We start from the raw sequence: 25,900 nt of genomic DNA, 5'->3' as shown, positions 1-25,900 counted from the left end.
AGAATTTCTTTCTAACAGTTAAAAAGAGAGGTGCTCAACGGTCTTGTTTAGTATGTGTGGTGACATGGGAAAAATACCACAGTTGGTCGTTAGGTGGTAAAGAGAGTGCAAATACACGAGTTTCAATAAATGTGATTTATCATGCATACGACTTCATTTCTTTCCCATTGAGAGGAAGTCACAAAATATCGTCTCGTATTTACGGGTGAGTGGATAGCCGCAGGCTGTCGTTTATTGTCTGTGTTTACTCTGTGTGTGTGTGTGTGTGTGTGTGTGTGTGTGTGTGTGTGTGTGTGTGTGTGTGTGTGCTGATTCAACAGTGACACTGCTTAATTTAAAGTAAAAAAAAACTTTTGCTTTGGGTACGTCTGCAGTGAAAAATACAGCGTGTACTGGTTGGCGTTTGTGTATACGAGTATATGTGCATATATGTGTTGTGTGTATATATTCTGGTGTGTTGTGTGTGTCCAATGAGTAAGACGGCATGGCGCCTAGTTCTGTGATCTTTTTGCGACCAACATTGAGCAGTGTACTGCAGCTATGAAAGGGTGAATTCAGCAGGGTGTGCTTTTTACTTGATGCCCTTCTTTTCACATGACATTGATCAGTGAGTGTCATACCCGTAAGCAGTATTCTTTCTAACATTTTCTATGGCCAACGGAATATCGTCCTGACAAATTTTGGGTGACTGCATAAAGAATAAAGTTAAAGTTCTGTGAATTTTTGTCCCGCTTTCAACAAGAGTTAAACAGATGGTCCATTATAGTATTACATGTATATACATAGGGCCTACATAATGGCTCGGACAATTATCATTGTCATATTGACTGATGGTGTCTATAGTAATGATAATGATGACAATAAGTTGTGGCAAATTTGTATAGCGCTTATGACTAAAATATGACCAAAAATAAGAGAAACAAACACATAAATCGACTACGAGTACAAGTAAATCATAATTACACAATCAGCGGTATCTGTTCTTGAAATAAATGAGTTTTGAGTTTCTCTTTGAAAATATAGGTAGAGGGCTGGGTATGAGTATCATAAGGAGGTTGTTCCAGAGAAGGGGGCACGAATGGAGAAAGCACGATAATTGGTGCGAGGGCCAAGCTGAGATCCATGAGTGTATCCTTTTTTCCTCTGTGTTTGTATTATCTGGTCTCTTCATGGCTGGTATAGTAATACTAAGACAGTGGACGTGTACAGCATACACGTGTGTCACATGTATGCATACAGCTGCAATACTCACTTGACTGTTAGCCTGCAAATATTCAAGATTCAAGATTCAAACTTATTTTCATTTCTATCAAACAAACAGAGAAATTATATACAATGTATAAGCAGAACATATTAGTGATAATTGCCTGCAAATATATCCAAGATTATTGGCAAATTTTACAGATAGACACGTCTGTGCTTTATTGCTATTTTTTTTTTTTTTTTGGGGGGGGGGGGTATTTGCAGGCCATCAACCTAGATACGTCCCTTACAGTTTACTGATGACGTCAGAGTTAGCCGTGAAATTAATGATCATGCAATTTCTAATCTTAGATTCACTCCAATAGGCTTTAGCCCAGCTCAAAGGCGCGCATGCATATAATTATGATAGTATACGCTGTTATGAGATATTTGTGTGTGTGTGTGTGTGTGTGCTTGTGTGTGTATGTGTGTAATATATCTGAGACATACACACATACGTATATGTAAGAGTATAACACACTATGAGTATAATAAGTGAAGAGGTGTTCCGTGTCGATTTGATAAATTTAACTTGAAAGTACATCTACATTCCATCAATGGAATAAAAACCGACAAACAATTTTATTTTCTAAAATTCCCAGTCATAGGCCTTTGTCATGGAATATTATACATAAGCTTGTATAAAGAGTATAATTATTTGTGCATATGCATGTACTAATTGAATGAAATGAAAAAAAAGATAAATTGTTTATTTGTTTGTTTGTCTACTCTCCATTTCACATTGAAAATACACAGAGCAATACAAAGATCATGTATGAATCAAAGAAAGGTTACAAAATGGATGGATTGCCCATTTCAGATTCATTATTATAATGCTTCTGTACTTCCATAATGGGGTCCAATATACATACACATAAAATGCTGAAAATTATGATATGAATAGTAAATCTATATCTTCAAACATACACACTAATAAGACATACCTCACCCCCTCATAACTAAAAACTGAAAACACACACACACACACACACACACACACACACACATACACTATGAATATATTCAATATTATATATATTCATATATTGAATATTACCCACACCCAAACACCCCAGCCCCGTATCATTTACCTTCACATTGTTACCTGCAAGAATAGATATCCATACCAATCTGTGAAACTAAACATATAACTTTATATGATTTGTTGTTGTTGTTGTTGTTGTTGCTGTTGTTGTTGTTGTTGTTCCTGTTGTTTTAGCGTTGTTTTGTTCTACATCATTGAGTAGTGACCGACATTCCGGTATTAAAGAAAGGTGCACATCGTTCACTTTCTCATTCAAGTCTACTGAGTCTATCATCTATACACACCATTCAAGCATGGTTGATTATCTAACGAAGGGTCGCAACTCATCACCCTGAACGACATTTGAAGGGAGAAGGAGGTTCCGGTAGAGGTGAATGAGAGTCCTGAGCGCTTAAGGGTTTGGCGTTAAACGATGTATAAAGTGTGTGAATATCACTGGGAAACAGGCAAGAGTAACAAGCGACCAAGATGGTTACTGACAGAGGTAGAGAGACCACACTTTGGAAGATAGGTGCCTCATGCATCAAGTTCATATGACCCGATTCGAATCCGCACATGATCTGGGGTGGGTCGGCAGCTGTAGTCAATATTCGGTGATCTTGTTCTCATGGACGGTAACATGGATAACGCCAAATATCGGGAGATTTTGGACTCTTACCTGCTTCCATTCATTGGTAACATCTTTGCGACACGCAACACCCTTTCATTTCCCAGATGACAATGCAACGGCACACAAGGGCTGCCCAGATGGACGAGTGGTATGACGAAAATATCATCCACAAAGTGCAGTATCCTGGTGGAAATCACCAGAGGCCAAGACGGAAGAGAACATTTTGGTATGACATCAAGGGAGCTCTCACCGAGGACCGATCAGCCACCAAGAAGGGTTTGATCTTCAGAGACTTGGGGCAGCATCAACCAAGAAAGACTGCACGGCGGTCTCTAGGCGACTCTGCCCAGGAGGATGTGCACCATCAGCATAAGAAATTATTTTAAATGCTGAATTACTTTTGACATGTGTCTGAAAATGATGTCAGAAATCTTGGCTTATATTTACTGGCCTCATGTTACGTGATATTAAGTGGGAGAATGATTAGTGCGCATAGACGTGATAGAGGACGAAGAGGCTACTGACAGGAGAGACTAGACGAGTCTTAGTATGAGAAACGATAACATTAAAAGTGTGCTCTTGATAAATGGTCCACAGTCTGTCTGAAATAATAAACCACATTGATTATTACACAATGGAAACTACGCTGGTGTAAATGGCTCTGAATATAAACAGACACCATTTACACTTTGGTGTGCTTTACAAAAGTGTCTCCTCCGCCAGAAAGGACTAGTGGAACATAGTTTGTAGTGGGATAATGTACAACGAAGAAACATTTTTCAGGGAACAGAATGATTAGATGAGGTCATCTGAGGAATGTTGGTTTGGAAGGATTTTTTGTGGGCGTTCCCAACTAATCTGAAGAAAAATAGAAGAAAAAAAATCGTTAAAAATACATGCATGGAATGTTTCTAGATGTTTGTTTCACCGCAAAAGTGATGTGGAGCGTATCATAAATCAACACAAATCAACATGCATTTGGATTTCAATGGCCCTGTAAGGCTTTCTATAAGCTGAAGAGTGTGTCAAAATCCTTCTAACATCAGAGTACATGACATGCATCGTTGTATACTTCCTCGTCACTGGATTATACAAGCTAATAGTCCTTGCGCCTAATGTGGTGTGTCGAAACGATAGGATATCCACTTTAGGTTGACTGCCCCGTCTGATTCTGCCTTATACAGGTGAATGATAAAGATATTTTTCCCATCTGTAAGTCTTTGTAACTCTTTTAAAGCTAAAACCACAAGTTTATTTAGAATTTCCACGATTTCAAAATCATTGTATTGTATAGACTTGTTTAAATTTGACAATTGACACATCGCACATCCTTTTCATAATACATCTCGGGTAAAACAAACAATCCTAACACAAAAACGGGATTTTTAGACTTTGTTATACTTATCATGGATCGGTGCGTATCAGTACACACCGATGAAAAGGAAATGCGGGGTAGAAAACAAACAGCTACAGTTTTAGAAATATTTACAGCGTTCCAATGTTTCAACAGTGAAGTATACAAAACATGAAACGTTATAAAAGCTTGTAGCACACACCGTGTGCCATAATCGTGAAGCATGATGGGTAAAATAACAAGTTTGATAACCTGACATGACGTCACTTCATTTTAATCCTTGATGCATTAGTCCCGAGGATGCATGATGATCAATTACTGACCAGTATTTATGTTGACCATTTTCATATTTGAAGTGTCTGTCATGTCGGCCGGAATTCACTGTAGCCAGTTTAAAGGCATCAATTATCATTTGCGGATGAAGCAAAACCCCAGCTTTAGTGCTGCAAAATAGTTCTAAAATGTGAGTTAGGGATAGAAACATCCAATGTGAAAATGTTCATCAGTATAATAAATATTAGGTATTGCTAAATAAAAAAAAAGGTAATCAATAGTTATTATAAAATTGTTTCTAAACCGTCTACAGTTATGGTTTATTGAGAAAAAATATTGATATCTCCTTGTACTTTAGGATTTACTGCGAAATTTTTATATGATAGGATGTTTTGTGATACAACTGAGCTACAATTATGCATCAAATGTGATAACTCGAACATTTTTCAAATCACTGCACCCAGCGGTAAACAGTACCTTTAAATCTAATCCAGGATCAACGGTCAGTATTCCGTTTTCGTTGGGTAATAATGCGCGCGACACATAGCGTATACGGCAACAGACATCCAAAAATAACAACGTGCATGAATAGAAAAGGACGTCTATTTAGCCTTTTCTTTCGTCCATGGACTAGGCCTTTATTCTAAACACAGTGGATTCGAGCTAAACTACATAATTAAGTGAATTCATCTTATTTACTTCAGAATGTTTATCTTGTAGAGGGAAAATACCAGTACATGATTGTAATGGTAATGCATCTACAAACACGAACACATTGTTCACGCTTAATGTATACACATAATGTATTTCAAATATTGATTACTGAGTATTGGATTGTACATCTTCTTCTGTCTCATTCCATAACTATGAGTGTTGTTTGGCAGATTGACTCCGCTTTTGATGATTGTGGGATTGGTCTAAACAAAATGGTACGACTTTAAAACATCAACTCTAAAGTCATAAAAATGACAAGGAAGCACGGGGTTCACATCCCAGTACATGTATATCGGCATGGAGGTGAACCACGCTACAAAGTGTACCCTCTTGAAGATATCTTGGTTTCATTGGAAAACTCTTGACCTGGGTCTCCTTTGCCTTGTTAATCAGGTGCTTGGGTTTATCATGGTTGTAGCTCAAAGAGCCAGCTTTGGCTTGAACGGTCTGCCCACGTGAAGCTCCTTGGTGGTATCCGTCTGTTTATAGTCCTACCAAGGAAATTCAACGCTCCTTAGTCAGTTAGTCCTACCAAGGAGTTACAGTATCCCTATACCTCCTTGGTCAGACTGCATGAAGGTGTGCTACGGACAGCTACCCGCAGAGCGAGCAGACAATCGCTGGGTGGTCGTCCTGTCCTGAGCGATATGAAGTCATCCAAAGGAGAGAATCTGTTGTCATTATTTTCTGTTAAGTGTCTCTCTGATGTTTGTGATGACATTAAACTAACGGAATTAATCACATTCATAAGCCCACAACGGCTGTTAATGAGTTACGGAAGTCAAGATCTTTCCTTTACCCCTTCGTATCTTTTTCCAATTAATCCTAGGGGACAGATTTTAGAGAAATTGGATTGCGTGAATTAGATATTTATCATTGTTTAAGTTGCATGCGCGAGGAAATAGATCAGGATCATGCCTGTATCTACGTTCCGTCAATCATAGCGTTTTAGTGGCAAAGGAGAATCTTGAATTATTATCGCATTCAGAGTAATGCTTAGGTATAAGTTAATCAGATGACCGTTACCCCTCATGATGATATATGTCTACAGTTAACATCCGAGACAAAGGGGAATTTTAATATTTAGCTTTAACAATTCACCACCATTAATATAACCGCAAAAGGTGTACCATCCGGCTGAGGAAAACTCGAGTTTGTATTAAGTCCAGTAAATTCAGCAAAAGGTCAGGATTGAATGGAGTGCATTGATTCGCGAGGACGACGTCGGCGAAGAAACCTGACCAGGCGAGTGCTAAGGACGCGAGCGCGGGTTGTAACCGTAATACAGCCTAAAGTGCTTACTTATACTGATATGAAAATCTTTAATATTCAAAGATATCTACTCACTATTCATCATACTTTACTATTAAATATGAGAGGGGGATCACTACAATAATATATTAGCTTCATGCAGTGTCATTCGTAAATCTAGGTGGGTGTAGTCATATCTTTTCAGTACATTATTATTTGTATATCATTCTTCTCCATATAATTTAACTGATCTCAAAATGGTAACCTCGGGGTACCTTGGATAGTCTCTGCAGTAATTGGGATTGAAATCAGCTGGATGATATGGAGTCTCCATTTGATCATTAACTGACCATTACATTTTTTTTCTTCGTTCCTCTTGACCAATATACGTCAACACGTATGTAGATATGTAAATGAGTTTGTGGGACAACAGACACTTCCTGTTAATCATGTTGCCCCATCCACTCAATCTGCATAATATGTGTTATTGTTCCATATACATACAGCGTATACTCTGTAATAGTACTGCAGTTTATCTGCTGCGTTTGTATGTTCTTTGACCAAATGAATAATATAATGTTAAGAAACACTAATAAATACAGTGTGTCTCTAAAAAAAGTAAAGCCAACTTCAACAGCAAATTTTCAGAAAACTATAAAATATTTACACATTATTTTTTCATGGTTAGATAGTCCAATAAGTCCTCTGTCCAATGATACCACGTAGGTTATGTAACTCTCATGCATGACTAAGCATGATTCAACTTAGTGAATGGGTGTGAAATCATCACTGTGGCAAGTTCCGTGATCAGCATACATTGTACTTTCTCACATTGTACCAGATGGCTCTTTTTGTTGGAGGCTGCCTGTCGGGGAACTGCACCCGAAAAGCCTCTTGAACTTCCACGAAACTTCTTGTTTCCTGGTATCGAGTTACCAGGAATACTCTCTGCTCAATTGTCAACTGTACCATGTTTGGAAAGCATGTGAAGTGTGAATGTGTCAGGAACAACCTTTGCTGAAGTTGTTGTGTAATCATAGGCCTAACATGTGACAAAAATTTAACTTCAAATATGCCCTGAATGCATGACAATAGCAAGAAATAACTTGCCACAATGATGATTTCACACCCATTCACTAAGTTGAATCATGCTCAGTCATGCATGAGAATTACATAACCTGCGTGGTATCATTGGATAGAGGACTTATTGGACTATCTAACCATGAAAAAATAATGTGCAAATATTTTATTGTTTTCTGAAAATTTGCTGTTGAAGTTGGGTTTACTTTTTTTAGAGACACACTGTACAGTGAGAACGATAATAATGTATGCATGTATGTGGGCTCTATTAGGTATGTATGAACATTATGTCAATGTATGCGTGTATGTATGTATCATAAGTCACGAAACATATTAAGCTGGTGGTCTGATCAAGTGGGACACTGATTCTCTAAAGGGTGATTTTGTAAGAAGTTCAGAATCTTTCCTGACAATATCGCTTGGAACAAATAAAAAGGTTTCGTACAATATTGTGACTGCAGAGTACTACACCAGGCCTGCATAAGTCATATATGTTTGTTTAGCCTGTATAAAACCTCTCCCCTACAACTTTCATTCCATTGTTTGAAGACGTCATCCTCGTCATCGAGAGACTATGGATACATAAATAGTGAGAATGGCACAGACGCAGAGAAAAAGACAGAGAGTAAAATATACCATCGTGCAGTTATGTGGCTCTGCTTCATCGCGAAAACACGAAAGGTGGGAACAATATTTTTTCTTTTGTAGTCTGGCTTCCAATCTTTTGTTAGCTATATGGTTGATTTGTCAGGGTGGAGTCGTGCTATTATATTCTGGGTTTTTTTTCCCCATGTCAATGTCAGCCGGAGTGAGTGTGCATTCGCGATAGGGTGTTGGACCTCTATGCCTTGCAGTATGATATTTTACAGTGATCGCTACAACTAAGAAATGACATGGCTGTGCACCTCCCTCGATGCTATAGTCTTATATTCCATCTATTCCCGGCAGAATACGAATAACTTATGATGACAGCTTTGCGTTACGAAATAAAGACGGAAATAACCATGGCAACACCGCTGCAGAGAGGGCTTTGGCAGATGATCAAAGTAAGTACGAACCCTTGAAAACCCCCTTTTCTCTTGAAAGAAACCATGTTCCACATAGCTTTGAAAAGGTTTAAAGACTTTATTGGTCCTATCGTTCAACTTGAATAAATCTTATAAATCCTGGCTTGCGTGGATTGCAGGATACTGTCAATGTTTAGTTAGTATTCCGAAGTAATATCTTAAACAAAGTCATACTATTTCCGTAGGAAGCCTTCGAACGCTGGTATTGCATTTCGTTTTTATTCATAATCTTGGGGAACTTAAAACAGGCAAATTTCACTGTAACTGTCTGGTCACTTTCAGTATACGCGATTAGAACTCTAACTGCTAGAACAGTTCCATTATGTTGCCTATATGCAGCACAACCTATGCAGGACTTTACACCAGGAACTGATCCTTTTGTGAGATGTACTATATTTATGAAAGTTAACTTTAATATAACAGGTAACGTAAGGCTCGCAGTGACAGAAGCTAGGAGGAGTGGGTGCCACCTGTTACCAAAGACTCCAATAGGCAAAAAGGTCCTCATTTCTGAATTAAGAGTAAATTGATTTAGTCTCTTTTGTTTCTGGCATTAATTTTCTTTACTTATGACATTCACACACTCGAACACACACACACACACACACACACATAATTTATCATATTATATGCACACACACACACACACTGACACACACACACGCGCGCGCGCACACACACACTGACGCAGAGACACACCGACAAAGTCACGTACAGCACACTGCATCAAGGCCAAGAAAGTTGAAAGTTTGGCGAATAATGGTGGTGCATATAAAGCAGCATTACTGCATGTACCGGCCTTTTCCATTCGTTAGCTCTTACTATGCACATAATTATATGTAATTATAATAATTATAAGTTATATGTATCGCCCGTAAAACCCACAGCGCTTTACAGCTTAATCACGGCCATAACACGTCAAAAAGTGGTCTCCCGTGAAGTAGACGGTGTTGTTCGCATTGATGTCGAGTTTAAGACGAGCTACGGTCGATTTATAGACGTGGTAGGACGCGGTAAAAGTTTTGAACTGCTCAAAATTTTATTCCGCGGACAACCACGGGCGGTACACGTGGTAAAGACGTGCAACACACGTGAAATACACGTGATAATCCGTGTTCCGGCAGTGATTAAAACTTGGGGAGACGCGGTAAAGACGCGGAAGTTTAGCGATCTGTCGCGGGCAGAGCACGGTCATCTGACTCGTGTTACACGTTGGTATCACTGGAAATACGTAGCGTGTGTTTAGCGGTTTATCACTGACAAATTGATTTTTCCGCGTACACACACGTTGCTGGACGTGGTTAGCCGTGCTTAGGCAGTGCTTCAGCAGTGGAACAGCCGCTAACGGCCATACCCCGTACAAAGCACGGCCAAACCAAAATTGACCAAAAAATTACCACTTACGACCACGTCCACCAGATTTTCATAACTTTTTGTACGTGATTTGGACGTGGAGTGTTGTGTGACCGGGGCTTGATGGGACACGTAAGCCATGTTGAGACAACACAAATAGTTCCATATCTTTCCACGAAGATTTAAAATCAGTGCACAAACAGTTCATTTTGACTCACAGCTTATGCCTGCCCAAAATAATCCACATGTAAAACATGCCCCTTTTCATGGCGTATTATGTATAAATGAATCTGTTTATTCCTCTTTCTCCCTCTCTCTCTCTCTCTCTCTGAATATCTTGTCAATGGGAGGATTTTGAATGTTGATATCAAACATTCATGTATTTCACGCAAGGTGAACGAGGAACTGAAATGGTCAAAGTCGGCCTTGTGGGGAAAAAGAAATACAATTTTTAGAGCTCGCTATATAGCTCCGTTCGTTGTCTGAACCCACTTGGGAAATACGATATCAAATGAGGCCTAAAAAGACTTGTTAAAATCAAAATCATGAATAAGTTCGAAGAACTTCGTAGCTGCTCAGTGGGTCGACGTTTCGGAGCAGATCGACAACTTTGAAAGAATGCAAACGGTCCCTTTCAGGACGATCACACAGTGACGTCACAAACCCTTCACACATTTCATACATCACGATGCGCATCCACTCTTTCAAACAACACAGATACAAGGTTTATGTTCCGTCAGCGATGGCCTTTATGCTGAGTTCTAGTTTCTTTGCTCTTTGCTTCTGAATTAAGTTCTTTTCATGCAGGGACTGCAGGGACTCCACAGTGATATAACAGTTGCTTCCTTATGCCTCTTCCTGAATTTAATTAAGTATCTGTTTATTCCTCTTTCTCCCTCTCTCTCTCTCTCTCTCTGAATATCTTGTCAATGGGAGGATTTTGAATGTTGATATCAAACATTCATGTATTTCACGCAAGGTGAACGAGGAACTGAAATGGTCAAAGTCGGCCTTGTGGGGAAAAAGAAATACAATTTTTAGAGCTCGCTATATAGCTCCGTTCGTTGTCTGAACCCACTTGGGAAATACGATATCAAATGAGGCCTAAAAAGACTTGTTAAAATCAAAATCATGAATAAGTTCGAAGAACTTCGTAGCTGCTCAGTGGGTCGACGTTTCGGAGCAGATCGACAACTTTGAAAGAATGCAAACGGTCCCTTTCAGGACGATCACACAGTGACGTCACAAACCCTTCACACATTTCATACATCACGATGCGCATCCACTCTTTCAAACAACACAGATACAAGGTTTATGTTCCGTCAGCGATGGCCTTTATGCTGAGTTCTAGTTTCTTTGCTCTTTGCTTCTGAATTAAGTTCTTTTCATGCAGGGACTGCAGGGACTCCACAGTGATATAACAGTTGCTTCCTTGTGCCTCTTCCTGAATTTAATTAAGTATCTGTTTATTCCTCTTTCTCCCTCTCTCTCTCTCTCTCTCTGAATATCTTGTCAATGGGAGGATTTTGAATGTTGATATCAAACATTCATGTATTTCACGCAAGGTGAACGAGGAACTGAAATGGTCAAAGTCGGCCTTGTGGGGAAAAAGAAATACAATTTTTAGAGCTCGCTATATAGCTCCGTTCGTTGTCTGAACCCACTTGGGAAATACGATATCAAATGAGGCCTAAAAAGACTTGTTAAAATCAAAATCATGAATAAGTTCGAAGAACTTCGTAGCTGCTCAGTGGGTCGACGTTTCGGAGCAGATCGACAACTTTGAAAGAATGCAAACGGTCCCTTTCAGGACGATCACACAGTGACGTCACAAACCCTTCACACATTTCATACATCACGATGCGCATCCACTCTTTCAAACAACACAGATACAAGGTTTATGTTCCGTCAGCGATGGCCTTTATGCTGAGTTCTAGTTTCTTTGCTCTTTGCTTCTGAATTAAGTTCTTTTCATGCAGGGACTGCAGGGACTCCACAGTGATATAACAGTTGCTTCCTTATGCCTCTTCCTGAATTTAATTAAGTATCTGTTTATTCCTCTTTCTCCCCCTCTCTCTCTCTCTCTGAATATCTTGTCAATGGGAGGATTTTGAATGTTGATATCAAACATTCATGTATTTCACGCAAGGTGAACGAGGAACTGAAATGGTCAAAGTCGGCCTTGTGGGGAAAAAGAAATACAATTTTTAGAGCTCGCTATATAGCTCCGTTCGTTGTCTGAACCCACTTGGGAAATACGATAACAAATGAGGCCTAAAAAGACTTGTTAAAATCAAAATCATGAATAAGTTCGAAGAACTTCGTAGCTGCTCAGTGGGTCGACGTTTCGGAGCAGATCGACAACTTTGAAAGAATGCAAACGGTCCCTTTCAGGACGATCACACAGTGACGTCACAAACCCTTCACACATTTCATACATCACGATGCGCATCCACTCTTTCAAACAACACAGATACAAGGTTTATGTTCCGTCAGCGATGGCCTTTATGCCGAGTTCTAGTTTCTTTGCTCTTTGCTTCTGAATTTAGTTCTTTTCATGCAGGGACTGCAGGGACTCCACAGTGAAAAATGGTTGTCAAAAATGTGTCAATTCTTGAGAGAATGTCGAAAGATAATTGAAAGAGTAGTTAAACCATTGAGCACTTATCGAGAGATTGCTGAAGTCTGGTGGAAGACCACTGAAAGACCATTTTCTTGAAAGACTGCCCAAAAAGTATTTCAAACCATTACAAAAATGGAGACCATGGAGACCACAAAATTCACTGAAAGAAAGTTGGCACTCGAAATAACGGAGACGCCATAGAGACCAATTATTGGCAAAATCCTTAAATAGTCTTTAAGATCAGATATAGATACTCTTGATGTGGAATGACTTTGAACAAAAAAACTTAGAAAGACCACTGAAAGGCCAAAAAAAAAAATAGTTTTCCAGCTAATTTCTTAGAAATCTCTGTGGGATTTTGAACATTGCTGAACGTTAACGGAGAGCCCGATAAGACAATTGAGAGATCACTGAAAGATCATCGGCCAAACTCCTTGAGACATTTCAGAGATCAATCAAGATCTCTAAGAGACTAGTCGTCCTATGATCTCTTAGAACTTGACAGTGATATCTTCTCCGAAAAAAAAATGTGGCACATCTTGAGAAAGACACTAGTAATTTAAAGACTCGTAAAACAATTGAACACTCGTTGAGAGACCGTGGAAAGAAAATGTTACTGAAACACTGCCGAATGGAGATCATGACGTTCACTGAAAGATTGCTTAGGATTCATGAAGGACCTCGGAGAACATTGAATGTTCACTAAAATATCATTAAGAAATCTTCTAATTTGTACGATCTTTCTCTGGTCTTTCAGAGGTCTTGCCATATTTGGAATGGGAATGTAAAAATTGCAGGCTACACACTCAGTAACGATAATCCACAGTGCTGAACTGATACCACGAAGGGACGAAAGCATGAGTAACACAATTCTTCAGGGTGAAAAGCAAGAGGCAATCAAGCAGGATGTTGTCCTTCTCATTTCAGGAAAGATTTGGTGATCAACAGCGAATACCAAAGAGTTGGCATTATAAATCTCCCCCTGTCACTACCTTTATTGGGGCTGTATCCATACTTATATAGCTTAAGGCAAACTTCCGAGTATAAGGTTCAATATTTGGATGCTTACTATTGATACCCATTTTACTTTATTGTAAGACATTCTGGGGCTTTACTCTCGTATAGTCGTAATATGCAAAATCTGCTGTGTAATTTTATGTGGAATTCAAACGATTTGCATTTTATTTGTACCTTTGACATGCTTGTTACTCATTTCTCATTTCATTCAGAGAGTATGAACAAAAGTTGAATAAACTCAACTCAATTCTCTGATTCAATTCGCTGCGTCTATATTTTCTAAATCAGCATTATAACTGCATCAGTCTTTTGCCTTCTTTTCATGTTGTGTTATTTTCGAGGAAATCATTCAAAAGAATGTGAAAGGGTCCGTGAGGGAAAGTACTGGATAATGTACAACATTCTTTTGTTTCAATTATTTTCTCAGTTGAAGGAAGTTGCCCTCATCATAACGTGTGTGTATTCCCTGGCGATGTCCATTCTTCTGTGCTACGTGCTCTCTCAACACACAGCAGGCAACCAGACTGGTCTCGATTCTGTTGCTCACAATATTATAGCCAAGCAATTCCTTTCCGATGATTCTGCCCTCAACAACCCTACGTCCGCCTCAGTCAATCGTAATGTCGGCATGTCAAACAGCTCGCTGCTACGTCAAAAGACACCACCACCACCAGCATCAGTTCTCAGGCCCAGTTCACCACCTATAAACGCATCCATAGCACCTGGGTATTTTCTTTTGGATTCGAGTGAGGTGTGTACACGATAAAGGAATATTCGTTTTGTCCAAATAGGTTATCGTCGTAAGCTGGAATGAGGTATTGTACTTATAGAGAATTTTCGAGCTTTTCAATGTTTGTTTTATTTTAGGAAACATTCATTCCATTTAATTTAAAATGGAGAGCAAAATATCTTGTTAAATTTTTAACTCTAAGACACGCGTAAACGCACCATAAAGTCGCATTAGTTGACTATATATACAGACAGAGCCACATTATTTTCATCATTAAGAAGTCATAAGAATGCATTTCAGTAAATGAAGAAAGCTATTTTCCCAACAGAGTTGATATGAACAGATGTGTTTCTTACCTTCGTCCTTTAACTGAGCTCCTCTAGATCATGTTTGCTATAACTCCTCATTTTCATGTCAGTTCTAGCTCAATGTAATTTTGCTATAATTATATACACAACTCTGAGCATTGTGATGGTGATCATAATGATAATATTGATAATTTTCCTCATTCGTATTGTAAGATGTACGCAGCTGAAGATTACTGTCACGATTCGGCTTCCTATTTGTATATCTCGGTAATCTTTCTGCTCAATTTGTCCTATGCTTCCCATTTAGCCATTTTTAGGTCGCTGCCACAAATGCGCTTTAGTCTCGAGTTCGGGTCATCTCCGTAACTCCGGAGCCGGAGCCGACATCGAAAGAGCGGACTGCGTCCTCCGGATGAACACGGCCACGGTCAAAGGTTACGCTGAAGACGTCGGGACACGAACCGACATCCGCATCATCGGCCACGTCAACCTACCTCGTGGTCTAGTGAAGAGTGGGAGTCTTAGGGCAGAGATATTGTCACAAGAAAAGACTCGGGCAAAGTACATCGTTGTACCATGGCTGTACGAAGAGAATGTGAATATGAAGACTAACAAAATTGTCCGGCTTGCACGGAGTTTAAAGAGGAGATATCGTCACCCAAAGTTCGTCTTTTTGACTAAGGAGAAGCACAAAGAGTCGGAAAATAGATACCTCATGGAAACCGGATTTAAAAGGTAAAGTAACAACAACAACAAAAAAAACACAATTTCTTTTTTTCTCTGCTTACTGTTCAGAAATCTTTTAGAGATCAACCAAATGACTGGTTGAAATGAAGCGCTTGAACAGACCCTGTACTTCAGAGCCTCTTATCATATTTGGGCAATTCCCCAGAGGGCAATTACCCCCCCCCCCCCCCCCCCCTGCTACATACTGGTTAGTAGTACGGTTAGAGGAAAGATTATGGTTAGGCTTAGGGTTAGGAGTTTGGGTTAGGGTTATAGGATTAGGTTCAGAATTAGGATTAGGATTAGGGCCAAGGGAAGGGTCCGGGGTAATTGCCGAGGGGGTAATTGCCTTAGACCCCTTTTCTCAGTTCACACTTTTCCAGAGTGTTTGCTTCTTTCCTATATTTAGATAGGTTAGGAGAGTCCATTGAATTGAGTTATACATCATTTTTAAAGCTTAGAGTCTGCTCTTTCAGAATCTACCCTCAAGTAAAAATCCATATCTGGCGACTTTTTGTTCGTTTTGTGATGCAAGGTGTAAGTTCTCTTAAGCCCCATTGAAGTATTGAGCAATTTTGTTGATAACTATTATGCATTCGTGGAAACTCTCAAATAAAATGTGCATCTGCTGTTGCTTAATGGGAAGTGATTAACTGATCTGAGACATTGGTTGTGGTGTTTATTAGTAATAAACCTGGAATATTTGGAAATTGTTCTGTATTGCCGCAATGACGACCTCGATGCAACCATGGTAACGACGTTAGTGATTTCACGTAATAATATGCAATTACACTCAGCAGCAGCAAATTGAAGGGAAAATGACCAGGTGTGTGTGTGTTAGTGTTATTAATGCATATAATATATATATATATATATATATATATATATGTGTATATATATATATATATATATGTTCAACATGTATTTCATTCATTTTGATATTTCTCGGTGAAAAAATACATCAAATATAATAAAATGAAGTAACACATGATATCCAGCAAGGAGGCATAACAGAAAATTGCAAATATATAGTGGTAGATTTATGAATATTGGAATCTGAGAACAAATGCTAAAGAAATATAATGGAACCTACTTTAATAGAAGCAAGCTTGTCGAGCGTAGGTCCTAGTATCAAAATCAAGATTAATATATATATATATATATATATATATATATATATATATAATATGTATATATATATATATATATATATATATATATATAACTTCATTTTTCTGTCGTCAACACTTGCAGGGCCTCTCTGAACACGTGGTTCAGCACAGGATTCGTTTCAATGATGTTCGCACTTGATGTGTGTGACGAAGTTGAAGTCTTTGGATTGTCCAACAGCGACTATTGCAAGTGAGCATCCCAGGCCTATATAATTTTCAGGAACCTTGTCCTGAAAGCAAGAGATCATTAAGCAGAGGGGTGAAGATAAAGTAACAGTTCGTTATTCCGAAGATTTGTTCTTCCGAAGATTCGTTATTCCGAAGGTTCGTTAATCCGAAAATGTAATAAGCTTTGTTATTCCGAAGGTTAATTAATCCGAAAATGAAATAAGGTTCGTTATTCCGAAGGTTCGTTTATCCGAAAATGAAACAAAGCACGTTATTCCAAAGGTTCATTACGGACCATATTTTATTGTCGGATCAACGAACCTTCGGAATAACGAACCCTATTTCTTTTTCGGATTAACGATCCTTTGAATAATGAACCCTATTTCATTTTCGGATAAACGATCCTTCGGAATAACGAACCTTCGGAATAACGCCACTAATGATCGGATTAACGAACCTTTTTTCATTTTCGTATTAACAAACCTCTAATGTATAGGCATATGCATAGGCGTACCCAGGATTTTTTAGAGGGGGGTGTTCAGTGGCGTACCGTGGGTCAAGACATTGGGGGGGGGGGCGCACCTCATGGCCGGAAGCAACATCAGAATTGCATAATTGTACAATTAAATGCGAGCGAGCGGAGCGAGCGAGCTTGAAAATTTTGATATTTTACAGTCCCCAAACTGCCGTTTGTAGCTATGTATAATAATATATGTATATATATATATATATACATATATATATATTTGCTTTGGAAATTAAGGGGGTTGCACCGGGTGCAACTGCTGGCAGTTGCTGGCAGTAACATCAGGAGAATGGCATAACGATTAAATGCGAGCGAGCGAAGCGAGCGAGCTTGAAAATTTTGACATTTTAAGTCCCCAAACTGCCGTTGGCAGCTATATTTTTTTGCTTTAGAAATTAAGGGGAGGGGGCGCACTGGGCGCAACTGCTGGTAATTACTGACAGCAACATCAGGAGAATTGCATATGCGAGCGAGCGAAGCGAGCGAGCTTGAAAATTTTGACATTTTACAGTCCCAAAACTGCCGTTTGTAGCTATATTTTTTCGCCTTAGAAATTAAGGGGAGGGGAAGCACCGGGCGCAACTGCTGGCAATTACTGACAGCAACATCAGGAGAATTGCATAACGATAAAATGCGAGCGAGCGAAGCGAGCGAGCTTAAAAATTTTGACATTTTACAGTCCCAAAACTGCCCTTTGTAGCTACATTTTTTCGCTTTGGAAATTAAGGGGAGGGGGCGCACCGGGCGCAACTGCTGGCAATTGCTGACAGCAACATCAGGAGAATTGCATAACGATTAAATGCGAGCGAACGAAGCGAGCGAGCTTGAAAATTTTGACATTTTACAGTCCTCAAACTGCCGTTTGTAGCTATATTTTTTCGCTTTAGAAATTAATGTGAGGGGCGCACCGGGCGCAACTGCTGGCAATTACTGACAGCAACATCAGGAGAATTGCATAACGATTAAATGCGACCGAGCGAAGCAAGCGAGCTTGAAAATTTTGATATTTTACAGTCCCAAAACTGCCGTTTGTAGCTATGTATAATAATATATGTATATATATATATATTTATATATATATATATATATATATATATATATATATATTTGCTTTGGACATTAAGGGGGTTGCACCGGGTGCAACTGCTGGCAGTTGCTGGCAGTAACATCAGGAGAATGGCATAACGATTAAATGCGAGCGAGCGAAGCGAGCGAGCTTGAAAATTTTGACATTTTAAGTCCCCAAACTGCCGTTGGCAGCTATATTTTTTCGCTTTAGAAATTAAGGGGAGGGGGCGCACCGGGCGCAACTGCTGGTAATTACTGACAGCAACATCAGGAGAATTGCATAACGATTAAATGCGAGCGAGCGAAGCGAGCGAGCTTGAAAATTTTGACATTTTACAGTCCCAAAACTGCCGTTTGTAGCTATATTTTTTCGCCTTAGAAATTAAGGGGAGGGGGCGCACCGGGCGCAACTGCTGGCAATTACTGACAGCAACATCAGGAGAATTGCATAACGATAAAATGCGAGCGAGCGAAGCGAGCGAGCTTGAAAATTTTGACATTTTTACAGTCCCCAAACTGCCGTTTGTAGCTATATTTTTTCGCTTTGGAAATTCGGGGGGGGGGGGGGGGGCGGGGGCGCACCGGGCGCAACTGCTGGCAATTACTGGCAGTAACATCAGGAGAATGGAATATAACGGTTAAATGCGAGCGAGGGAAGCGAGCGAGCTTTAAAATTTTGACATTTTACCGTCCAAAAACTGTCGTTTGTGGCTACATGTATATATATATTTTTTTTTTCGCATTGGAGGGAGGGGGCGCCCGGTGCGCCCCCTGGATCCGCCACTGGTCGTCAAGGGTGTCGGTTTATGTTCATGATTGGGGGAGGTATGACCAGCGAGCTTGAAAATTTTGACATTTTACATTCCCAAAACTGCCGTTTGTAGCTATATTTTTTCGCTTTGGAAATTAAGGGGAGGGGGCGCACCGGGCGCAACTGCTGGCAATTACTGACAGCAACATCAGGAGAATTGCATAACGATTAAATGCGAGCGAGCGAAGCGAGCGAGCTTGAAAATTTTGACATTTTTACAGTCCCCAAATTGCCGTTTGTAGCTATATTTTTTCGCTTTGGAAATTCGGGGGGGGGGGGGCGCACCGGGCGCAACTGCTGGCAATTACTGGCAGTAACATCAGGAGAATGGAATATAACGGTTAAATGCGAGCGAGGGAAGCGAGCGAGCTTTAAAATTTTGACATTTTACCGTCCAAAAACTGTCGTTTGTGGCTACATGTATATATATATTTTTTTCGCATTGGAGGGAGGGGGCGCCCGGTGCGCCCCCTGGATCCGCCACTGGTCGTCAAGGGTGTCGGTTTATGTTCATGATTGGGGGAGGTATGACCAGCGAGCTTGAAAATTTTGACAGTTTACAGTCCCCAAACTGCCGTTTGTAGCTATGTATAATAATATATGTATTTATATTTGCTTTGGACATTAAGGGGGTTGCACCGGGTGCAACTGCTGGCAGTTGCTGGCAGTAACATCAGGAGAATGGCATAACGATTAAATGCGAGCGAGCGAAGCGAGCGAGCTTGAAAATTTTGACATTTTAAGTCCCCAAACTGCCGTTGGCAGCTATATTTTTTCGCTTTAGAAATTAAGGGGAGGGGGTGCACCGGGTGCAACTGCTGGCAGTTGCTGGCAGTAACATCAGGAGAATGGCATAACGATTAAATGCGAGCGAAAGTCCACTTGATATGCTTTTTCGAGCACTTAAAAGGTTTTCTTTTTGAGGGTGATATAAAATCTGATAAATTTAAGAGGGGTCTTTTGAGGGTGATTTAAATGTATAAATAGGCAACCCTAAATTTTGATATATTTTGGCGAGCGAGCGCAGCAAGCGAGCCGAAAATTTTTATATTTCAGCTTTATACATAACATGGAATTCTTGTCATTTTTGGTTATTAAATCTTCAAATTACAATTCTCATCATAGTGACGGCCTTATAGATAACGATTTGTTCCAACAGTGTCCAACCCCATCCCGGTAGGGACTTAAAAAAAGTCCACATGATGTGCTTTTTCAAGTACTTATAGAAGGGGTCTTTTTGAGGGTGTTTTAAATGTAATAGATATTGAAGAATTTTGGCGAGCGAGTGCAGCGAGCGAGCCGAAAATTTTTGTATTTCAGCTTACAAAACATGGAATTCTTGTCATGTTTGGTTATTAAATCTTCGAATGACAATAATTCTAATCAAGATATAGTGACGGTCTTATAGATAACGATTTATACCAACAGTGTTCAACCCCAATCCCATCCCGGTAGGGACTTTAAAAAAGTCCACTTGATGTGCTTTTTCGAGCACTTAAAAGGTTTTTTTTTTGAGGGTGATATAAAATCTGATAAATTTTGATAAATTTTGGCGAGCGAGCGCAGCGAGCGAGCCGACAATTTTTGTATTTCACCTTACAAAACATGGAATTCTTGTCATTTTTTGGTTATTAAATCTTACAATTCTAATCAAGATGGGATAGTGACGGCTTCATAGATAACGATTTATGCCAACAAACTAAGGACTTGGAAAAATACTCTAAATTACTACGAGTGAGTGACCCGAAATTTTTATATTTCCACGTCATCATTACGTTTTGTTCTTCTTTTTTTTTTTGGATAAAATTTGGCGAGCGGGCGCAGCGAGCGAGCCGAAAATTTGTATATTTCAGCGTTACAAAACATGGAATTCATGTTTTGTTTTTATCTTGTTTGATTTGGTTTTCTGTTTGCGCGTCAGCTTCGCGCGCGGTGCAGTAACGTAGTATTAACACGTACTGTACACGAGTTCTTTAGTGCGTATGATATTATGTAACTCCATAATGTATCATCATCCACACAAACATTAAAACAAGGAAGAGAGAGAGAAAAAAAATGAACGCAAAAGAAAGGAAATGCGGAATTCAAAACGGAAATAAAAGCGGTAAAGACAGCTTTTGTTTCATTTGTCAACATCTAAGCATTGCTGAAGAGGGGTGTTGAATAGCTCAAACACCTCCCTCTTGCCCAAGGGGGGTGTTTGAACACCTTAAACACCCCCCTTTTTGCAAAGGGGGGTGTTTGAACACCCAAAACACCCCCCCTCGGTACGCCCTTGGGCATATGAAATTTGTGTGTTTCGCATTAACGAACCTTCGTAATAACGAACTTTCGGAAAAACGAATAACGATAACGAACAGCACCCGAAGATAGAGGTATACATATATATATATTTTTTTTTCAATTTGTCTGCCCTCTTTACAAATGATATTGTAAGATCGCAACTGCTGATCTAAATTCAAATTCTATTTCCAGGTTTCTTCTGCTGACAAGCAGGAAAAAAAAAAAGTCTTCAGTTTCAGTGGAAAAACAACTACGCTCACACTGCAAAATCTCTTATCTCTTTCTATCATAGTGCCACTTATGTACTTCCGGGTTAAAAAAAGAGCCATGGGGGCCCAAAGTGATGACACCTTATGTATTCATTTGTATGGTGCACAAAAAGTGTGGGGGCCCCGAGTCCCCACGGCCCTCATGGTTCCGTCGGCCATGAAATTGAAGAAGACTTATACATCATATTATCTACACCCCTCTTGCTTTCATTTTTTTTTTTTTGCTTTGTCTGCCTTGGACTACTTAACATAACAATATCGGAATTTTGGAACTTAGGGTATTTGTTCCAAGTCCATCGTGTCACTGTCGGCAACCAGGGATAGCCTGTATGGTGATAGTGTTGAGTCGCTGAAAGCAGAAGATGACCGGTTCGATCGATTCCCGCTGGTTCCTTACAAATTTCATTTGTACGGAGGGCAGGCAGCCAAATTGAAGGAAACACACCTCAAACCTATATCCTTTCAATGAGAGTAGGAAAAGAGGGAATTCCTATTTACCCTTGTTGAGATTTCATCTCTATGTGTCTTTGTACACATTGTCTTTGTCATTGATATGCTATCAAAGTGTTCACTTGTATGATATATGAAGATAACCATCGGAATTTAAACGGAAATATGGAAACTGTTCAAATTTATAAGTGTTGTGATGCAATGTGGTTTCTTATCGTAAGCCGTCTTGCCCAAAATCAATTCTGTTAGTTTAATGGTTATGCTAGTACATGTGATGGACTTGAATTGAAAATAATCACGATCATAATAATATAATACTGAACAATATTGAAGTTGTTTCTCCTCTTGACGATCCCTTTCTAATCTGTCTACGTTTTTGTACTTCACATGCAGATTACATCCGAAATCACGTGTACCTTACCACTACTACGGACCGCCCACGCATAGGCAATGTACGATGTACAATCAACACGAGAACCTGAAGAAATCTGGGCATAAATTCATAACAGAGCGCGTCATGTTCGCGCGATGGTCACTAGTGTACAATCTCACCTTCCACTATCCATCTTGGAGAGCAACCATTCAGAACACCACAGCGCTCGTCAACACGGAGTTTTTGAGCAAGTACAAGTCGGCGCTGAAAAACAAAAGCGCGGACCACTCACCGCGAACTGTGATAAAGAACGGACGTAAAGTGTTGATAATGCACAGGCGTATCATAAAGAAGCGAGTCAAGCACGTTGCGCAAAAAAACAAGACAACAAATCTAAAACCAGACGATGGAGCGAAGTCAAATAGAGCTGATGATAAACATAGCTCTGGTGGGCGAGAGCAAGTGTTGGAGAACAACGTTAAAAGAATCGAAACTAAAAAGATAGTGAGAAGACGGGTTAAATAAACAGGTCGATTTCACGAAAAACATAAAAGGCAGTAATTAATTTGTCTTTGCAATAATATCATAAGCGTTGCTAAATGTAAAAATGATTTTTTTTTTTACATAACATGTCCATATGTCTAGGCAACTGGAATGATTTTTTTATTCATTTACAATGTATAATGTAACCGTGGTTGAATAAGGGAAATGTAGTATCTTCCCACTGTACTGCGACATAAAGACACAGTTCCTGCACATGTGATGAACATCTTTAATACTAGAGGTACATGAAAATAAGGCAACCAACATAAAAATTCTTTGCTACTTGTCCTGATCACTCATCGTGTGCCATCTACTCCACGGGCTTGCTTTTGCTGTTCCACGACATTTGCTCCTGCGAATTGTTCCCGTGAAATATCTGCACGCTAAGCCAAGTACATGTATAAATTCTACCCACCAACATAACCCTATCCTAAACTTCACATCAAAATAAAATTAAAACCCTAACACAACCCTTACTCTAACCCTTAGTCCTAAGTACAAAGTTGTTTGTTTTTTACATGCGTTTGAAAAAGGAGAGAAGTAGATACATGTAGTTTGTTTTTTGGACGGCCAAGAATAAATGCTTTCAAATGAAGGGTGAGAATCTCAGAGGAGATTATGAATAATATAGAACAAAACGACTTAATCACTTACTTGGTTTGTAACTACGGGTTTTCTTTGATCAAATCCTTTATACACCTTTATATTCATTGATGGATAGCAATAATCATGATACAATGTATTATGAGTAAAAGTAGTAATTATCAATATAATTATCAGTATCAGTATTCATCATAATGGTCATTGGTGTTATTGTTGTTAGTATTATAATGTATTATTATCATTGTTATTATTATTATCATTATCGCATTTCAACAATAACATCACAGGCAGTACATTATCATTCCACATCTTGTTTCAAATGCCATAAACCAAAATGTGAGTATAACGTGGTATGTACCAGGCAGGGGTTATCACTCGTATTACAAGGTATAAAAGGGTATTCATTCCGTGAGCACGACTTGCTTGTGTGAAGGACGTACAGTAGCAAAGTTAAACTGCGTAGCTTTGGACATTGCGATTTTCATTTTACTTGAGTTTCTTTGTTTCCGTCACCTTTTTGGGGGGCGAAGAAAAGTTTACATGTGAAGAAAAATTCAGTAGAAATATTCCAAATGTTCTTTCCCCCAGCAAACACATAAAGTTTTCAGAACATTTCCTAAACGTTTTTTTTTTTTTTTTGGAGGTTCCGTACGTCTTCGTACAAAATGGACGTTTTTAAAACTTACATACAACGTCAAAGCTGGGACTTAGCATTTACCGCAAAGTACAGGTTTTTGGAAAAAGTTTTAAAAACGTCAATGGATGTTACAAAACGTTTTTATTATGTCTGCTACGTCTTCGTCCTTTATAAGCGTCCACAAAACGTTTTTTAAAAGTCTGCTACGTCGACTTTGTCTTTACTGAACGTTTAAAAAAACATTTTTGTTTGGTCCGCTGCGTGTTCGTCATTGATTTCTTTATCATGAATATTCATGCATATTTCTGAATGTTCAAATAAGAAAACATAAGATTTGAAAACTAGTGGAATTAGATAAAAAACATTGAAATCTAAAGATTTATGCCGGGTTCAAACTTTCTGTGTTAAAGATTGTACCTTATACGTTATTGTTCACTTATTCACAATTTCAATTTGTGTTATGAAGAGGTATTTTCATATGCTAACAGGCCTAATTAAGGTGTGTGTGATTCAATTTTAGTAACCATGTCTTCATGCATTACAACATTTTGCTGGTATATAAAAGAATGTGATACAGATTCACCAATTGGGAAAAGGATGTAGTATAGGTATAGGTGGTAGGACATCAGGAACAGTTAGGATAGTATTAGGAACAAGTTAGGATACGATTAGAATTAGGGCACATTAATCCCAGATTGTGCCTGTATAATCTCATAACTATATATCTTTTTAATACCCAATAAGAAATAAACATTAGACGCTCTTAAAAGGTTTTCTGGACGTTCTAGACGGATATGAAAAGTTCTCTAAACGTTCTGGAACGGGTCATAAGACTTTTTTAGACGTACTTAAAACGTTGTTTGAACGTTCTAGACGGTTTTCAAAGGCTTCCTGGACGTCCGCAGAACGTTTTGAATATTCTTAAAAGGTTTTACTGACGATTATAACGTCCAAAAGGTTTTATGCAGGTCCTTAAAAATTCCGAAATGTTTAATGATTATTTTTTTTTAAACGTTTAAAAAGTGTTTTTATAACGTCCATTTGAAACGTTTTAAATACGTCGAAAACCTTCCACAAAAAGATGTTCTGAAAACGTTTTGACAAAACGTCCAAATGACGAACTTGGAACGTGTCAAGAACGTTCAGAAAACGTCCAAATGTTAGCTGGGCCGTTGCTTGTTGGATATCGAGCTGGGGTTTTGAATACTTTTCAGCTTGAATCATTGTAGCCTCACTGGTCGGGAGTGACGGTAGTAAATGAATCCTTTAATTCCTATACAAGTTGGTGCTTGTTCTTTAACACAGTGAATGTCTCGTAACACATGGTTTGTAAAGCGCCCTCTTTGCTAGAGTATGCGCCGTAAGTAAATTTTTTATTCATCATTCTATCAACATCCTGTTTGCTGAGCAAACAATAACAGCCAAGATGGGCGAGTTCTTAAAAATCGGTATGAACTGACTCATCTGTGTATTTAACTATAAGTTTGTTTGTTTTTTCAAACTTGTTAATTTCCATTTAGGCTGTACTTGGGTATCACTTACAGTATGTCCAAAGCAGTATTGGTGCCAGCTAAGGCTCCTTTCTCGATTTTACGCGATTTTCA

General features: G+C 39.1%; 1 protein-coding gene across 1 annotated transcript; it reads left to right on the top strand.

Annotated features, from left to right (window-relative positions):
- Nucleotides 1-3,007: 3,007 nt before the first annotated feature.
- Nucleotides 3,008-23,038, top strand: LOC139719449 (alpha-N-acetylgalactosaminide alpha-2,6-sialyltransferase 5-like). The gene is made up of 4 exons (XM_071630863.1): nt 3,008-3,253; nt 14,975-15,402; nt 16,648-16,755; nt 22,534-23,038. Exons 1-4 carry the CDS (start codon nt 3,008-3,010, stop codon nt 23,036-23,038), a joined length of 1,287 nt encoding a protein of 428 aa, XP_071486964.1.
- Nucleotides 23,039-25,900: the final 2,862 nt, after the last annotated feature.

The sequence above is a fragment of the Diadema antillarum genome, unplaced genomic scaffold (genome assembly GCF_040938485.1).
Source record: "Diadema antillarum isolate AM-2024a unplaced genomic scaffold, OU_Dant_1.0 scf00000110, whole genome shotgun sequence".
NCBI lineage: Eukaryota > Metazoa > Echinodermata > Echinoidea > Diadematoida > Diadematidae > Diadema > Diadema antillarum.
This window is presented reverse-complemented; position numbering and strand designations above follow the sequence as displayed.

Bases quoted from the DNA above. Each gene is read 5' to 3' on its own strand.
- LOC139719449 (XM_071630863.1), top strand. From the start codon at position 3,008: ATGCAACGGCACACAAGGGCTGCCCAGATGGACGAGTGGTATGACGAA. The intron at 15,403-16,647 runs GTAAAGTAACAA...CAACACTTGCAG, and splicing joins ATGGAAACCGGATTTAAAAG to GGCCTCTCTGAACACGTGGT. The intron at 16,756-22,533 runs GTGAGCATCCCA...CTTCACATGCAG, and splicing joins TCCAACAGCGACTATTGCAA to ATTACATCCGAAATCACGTG.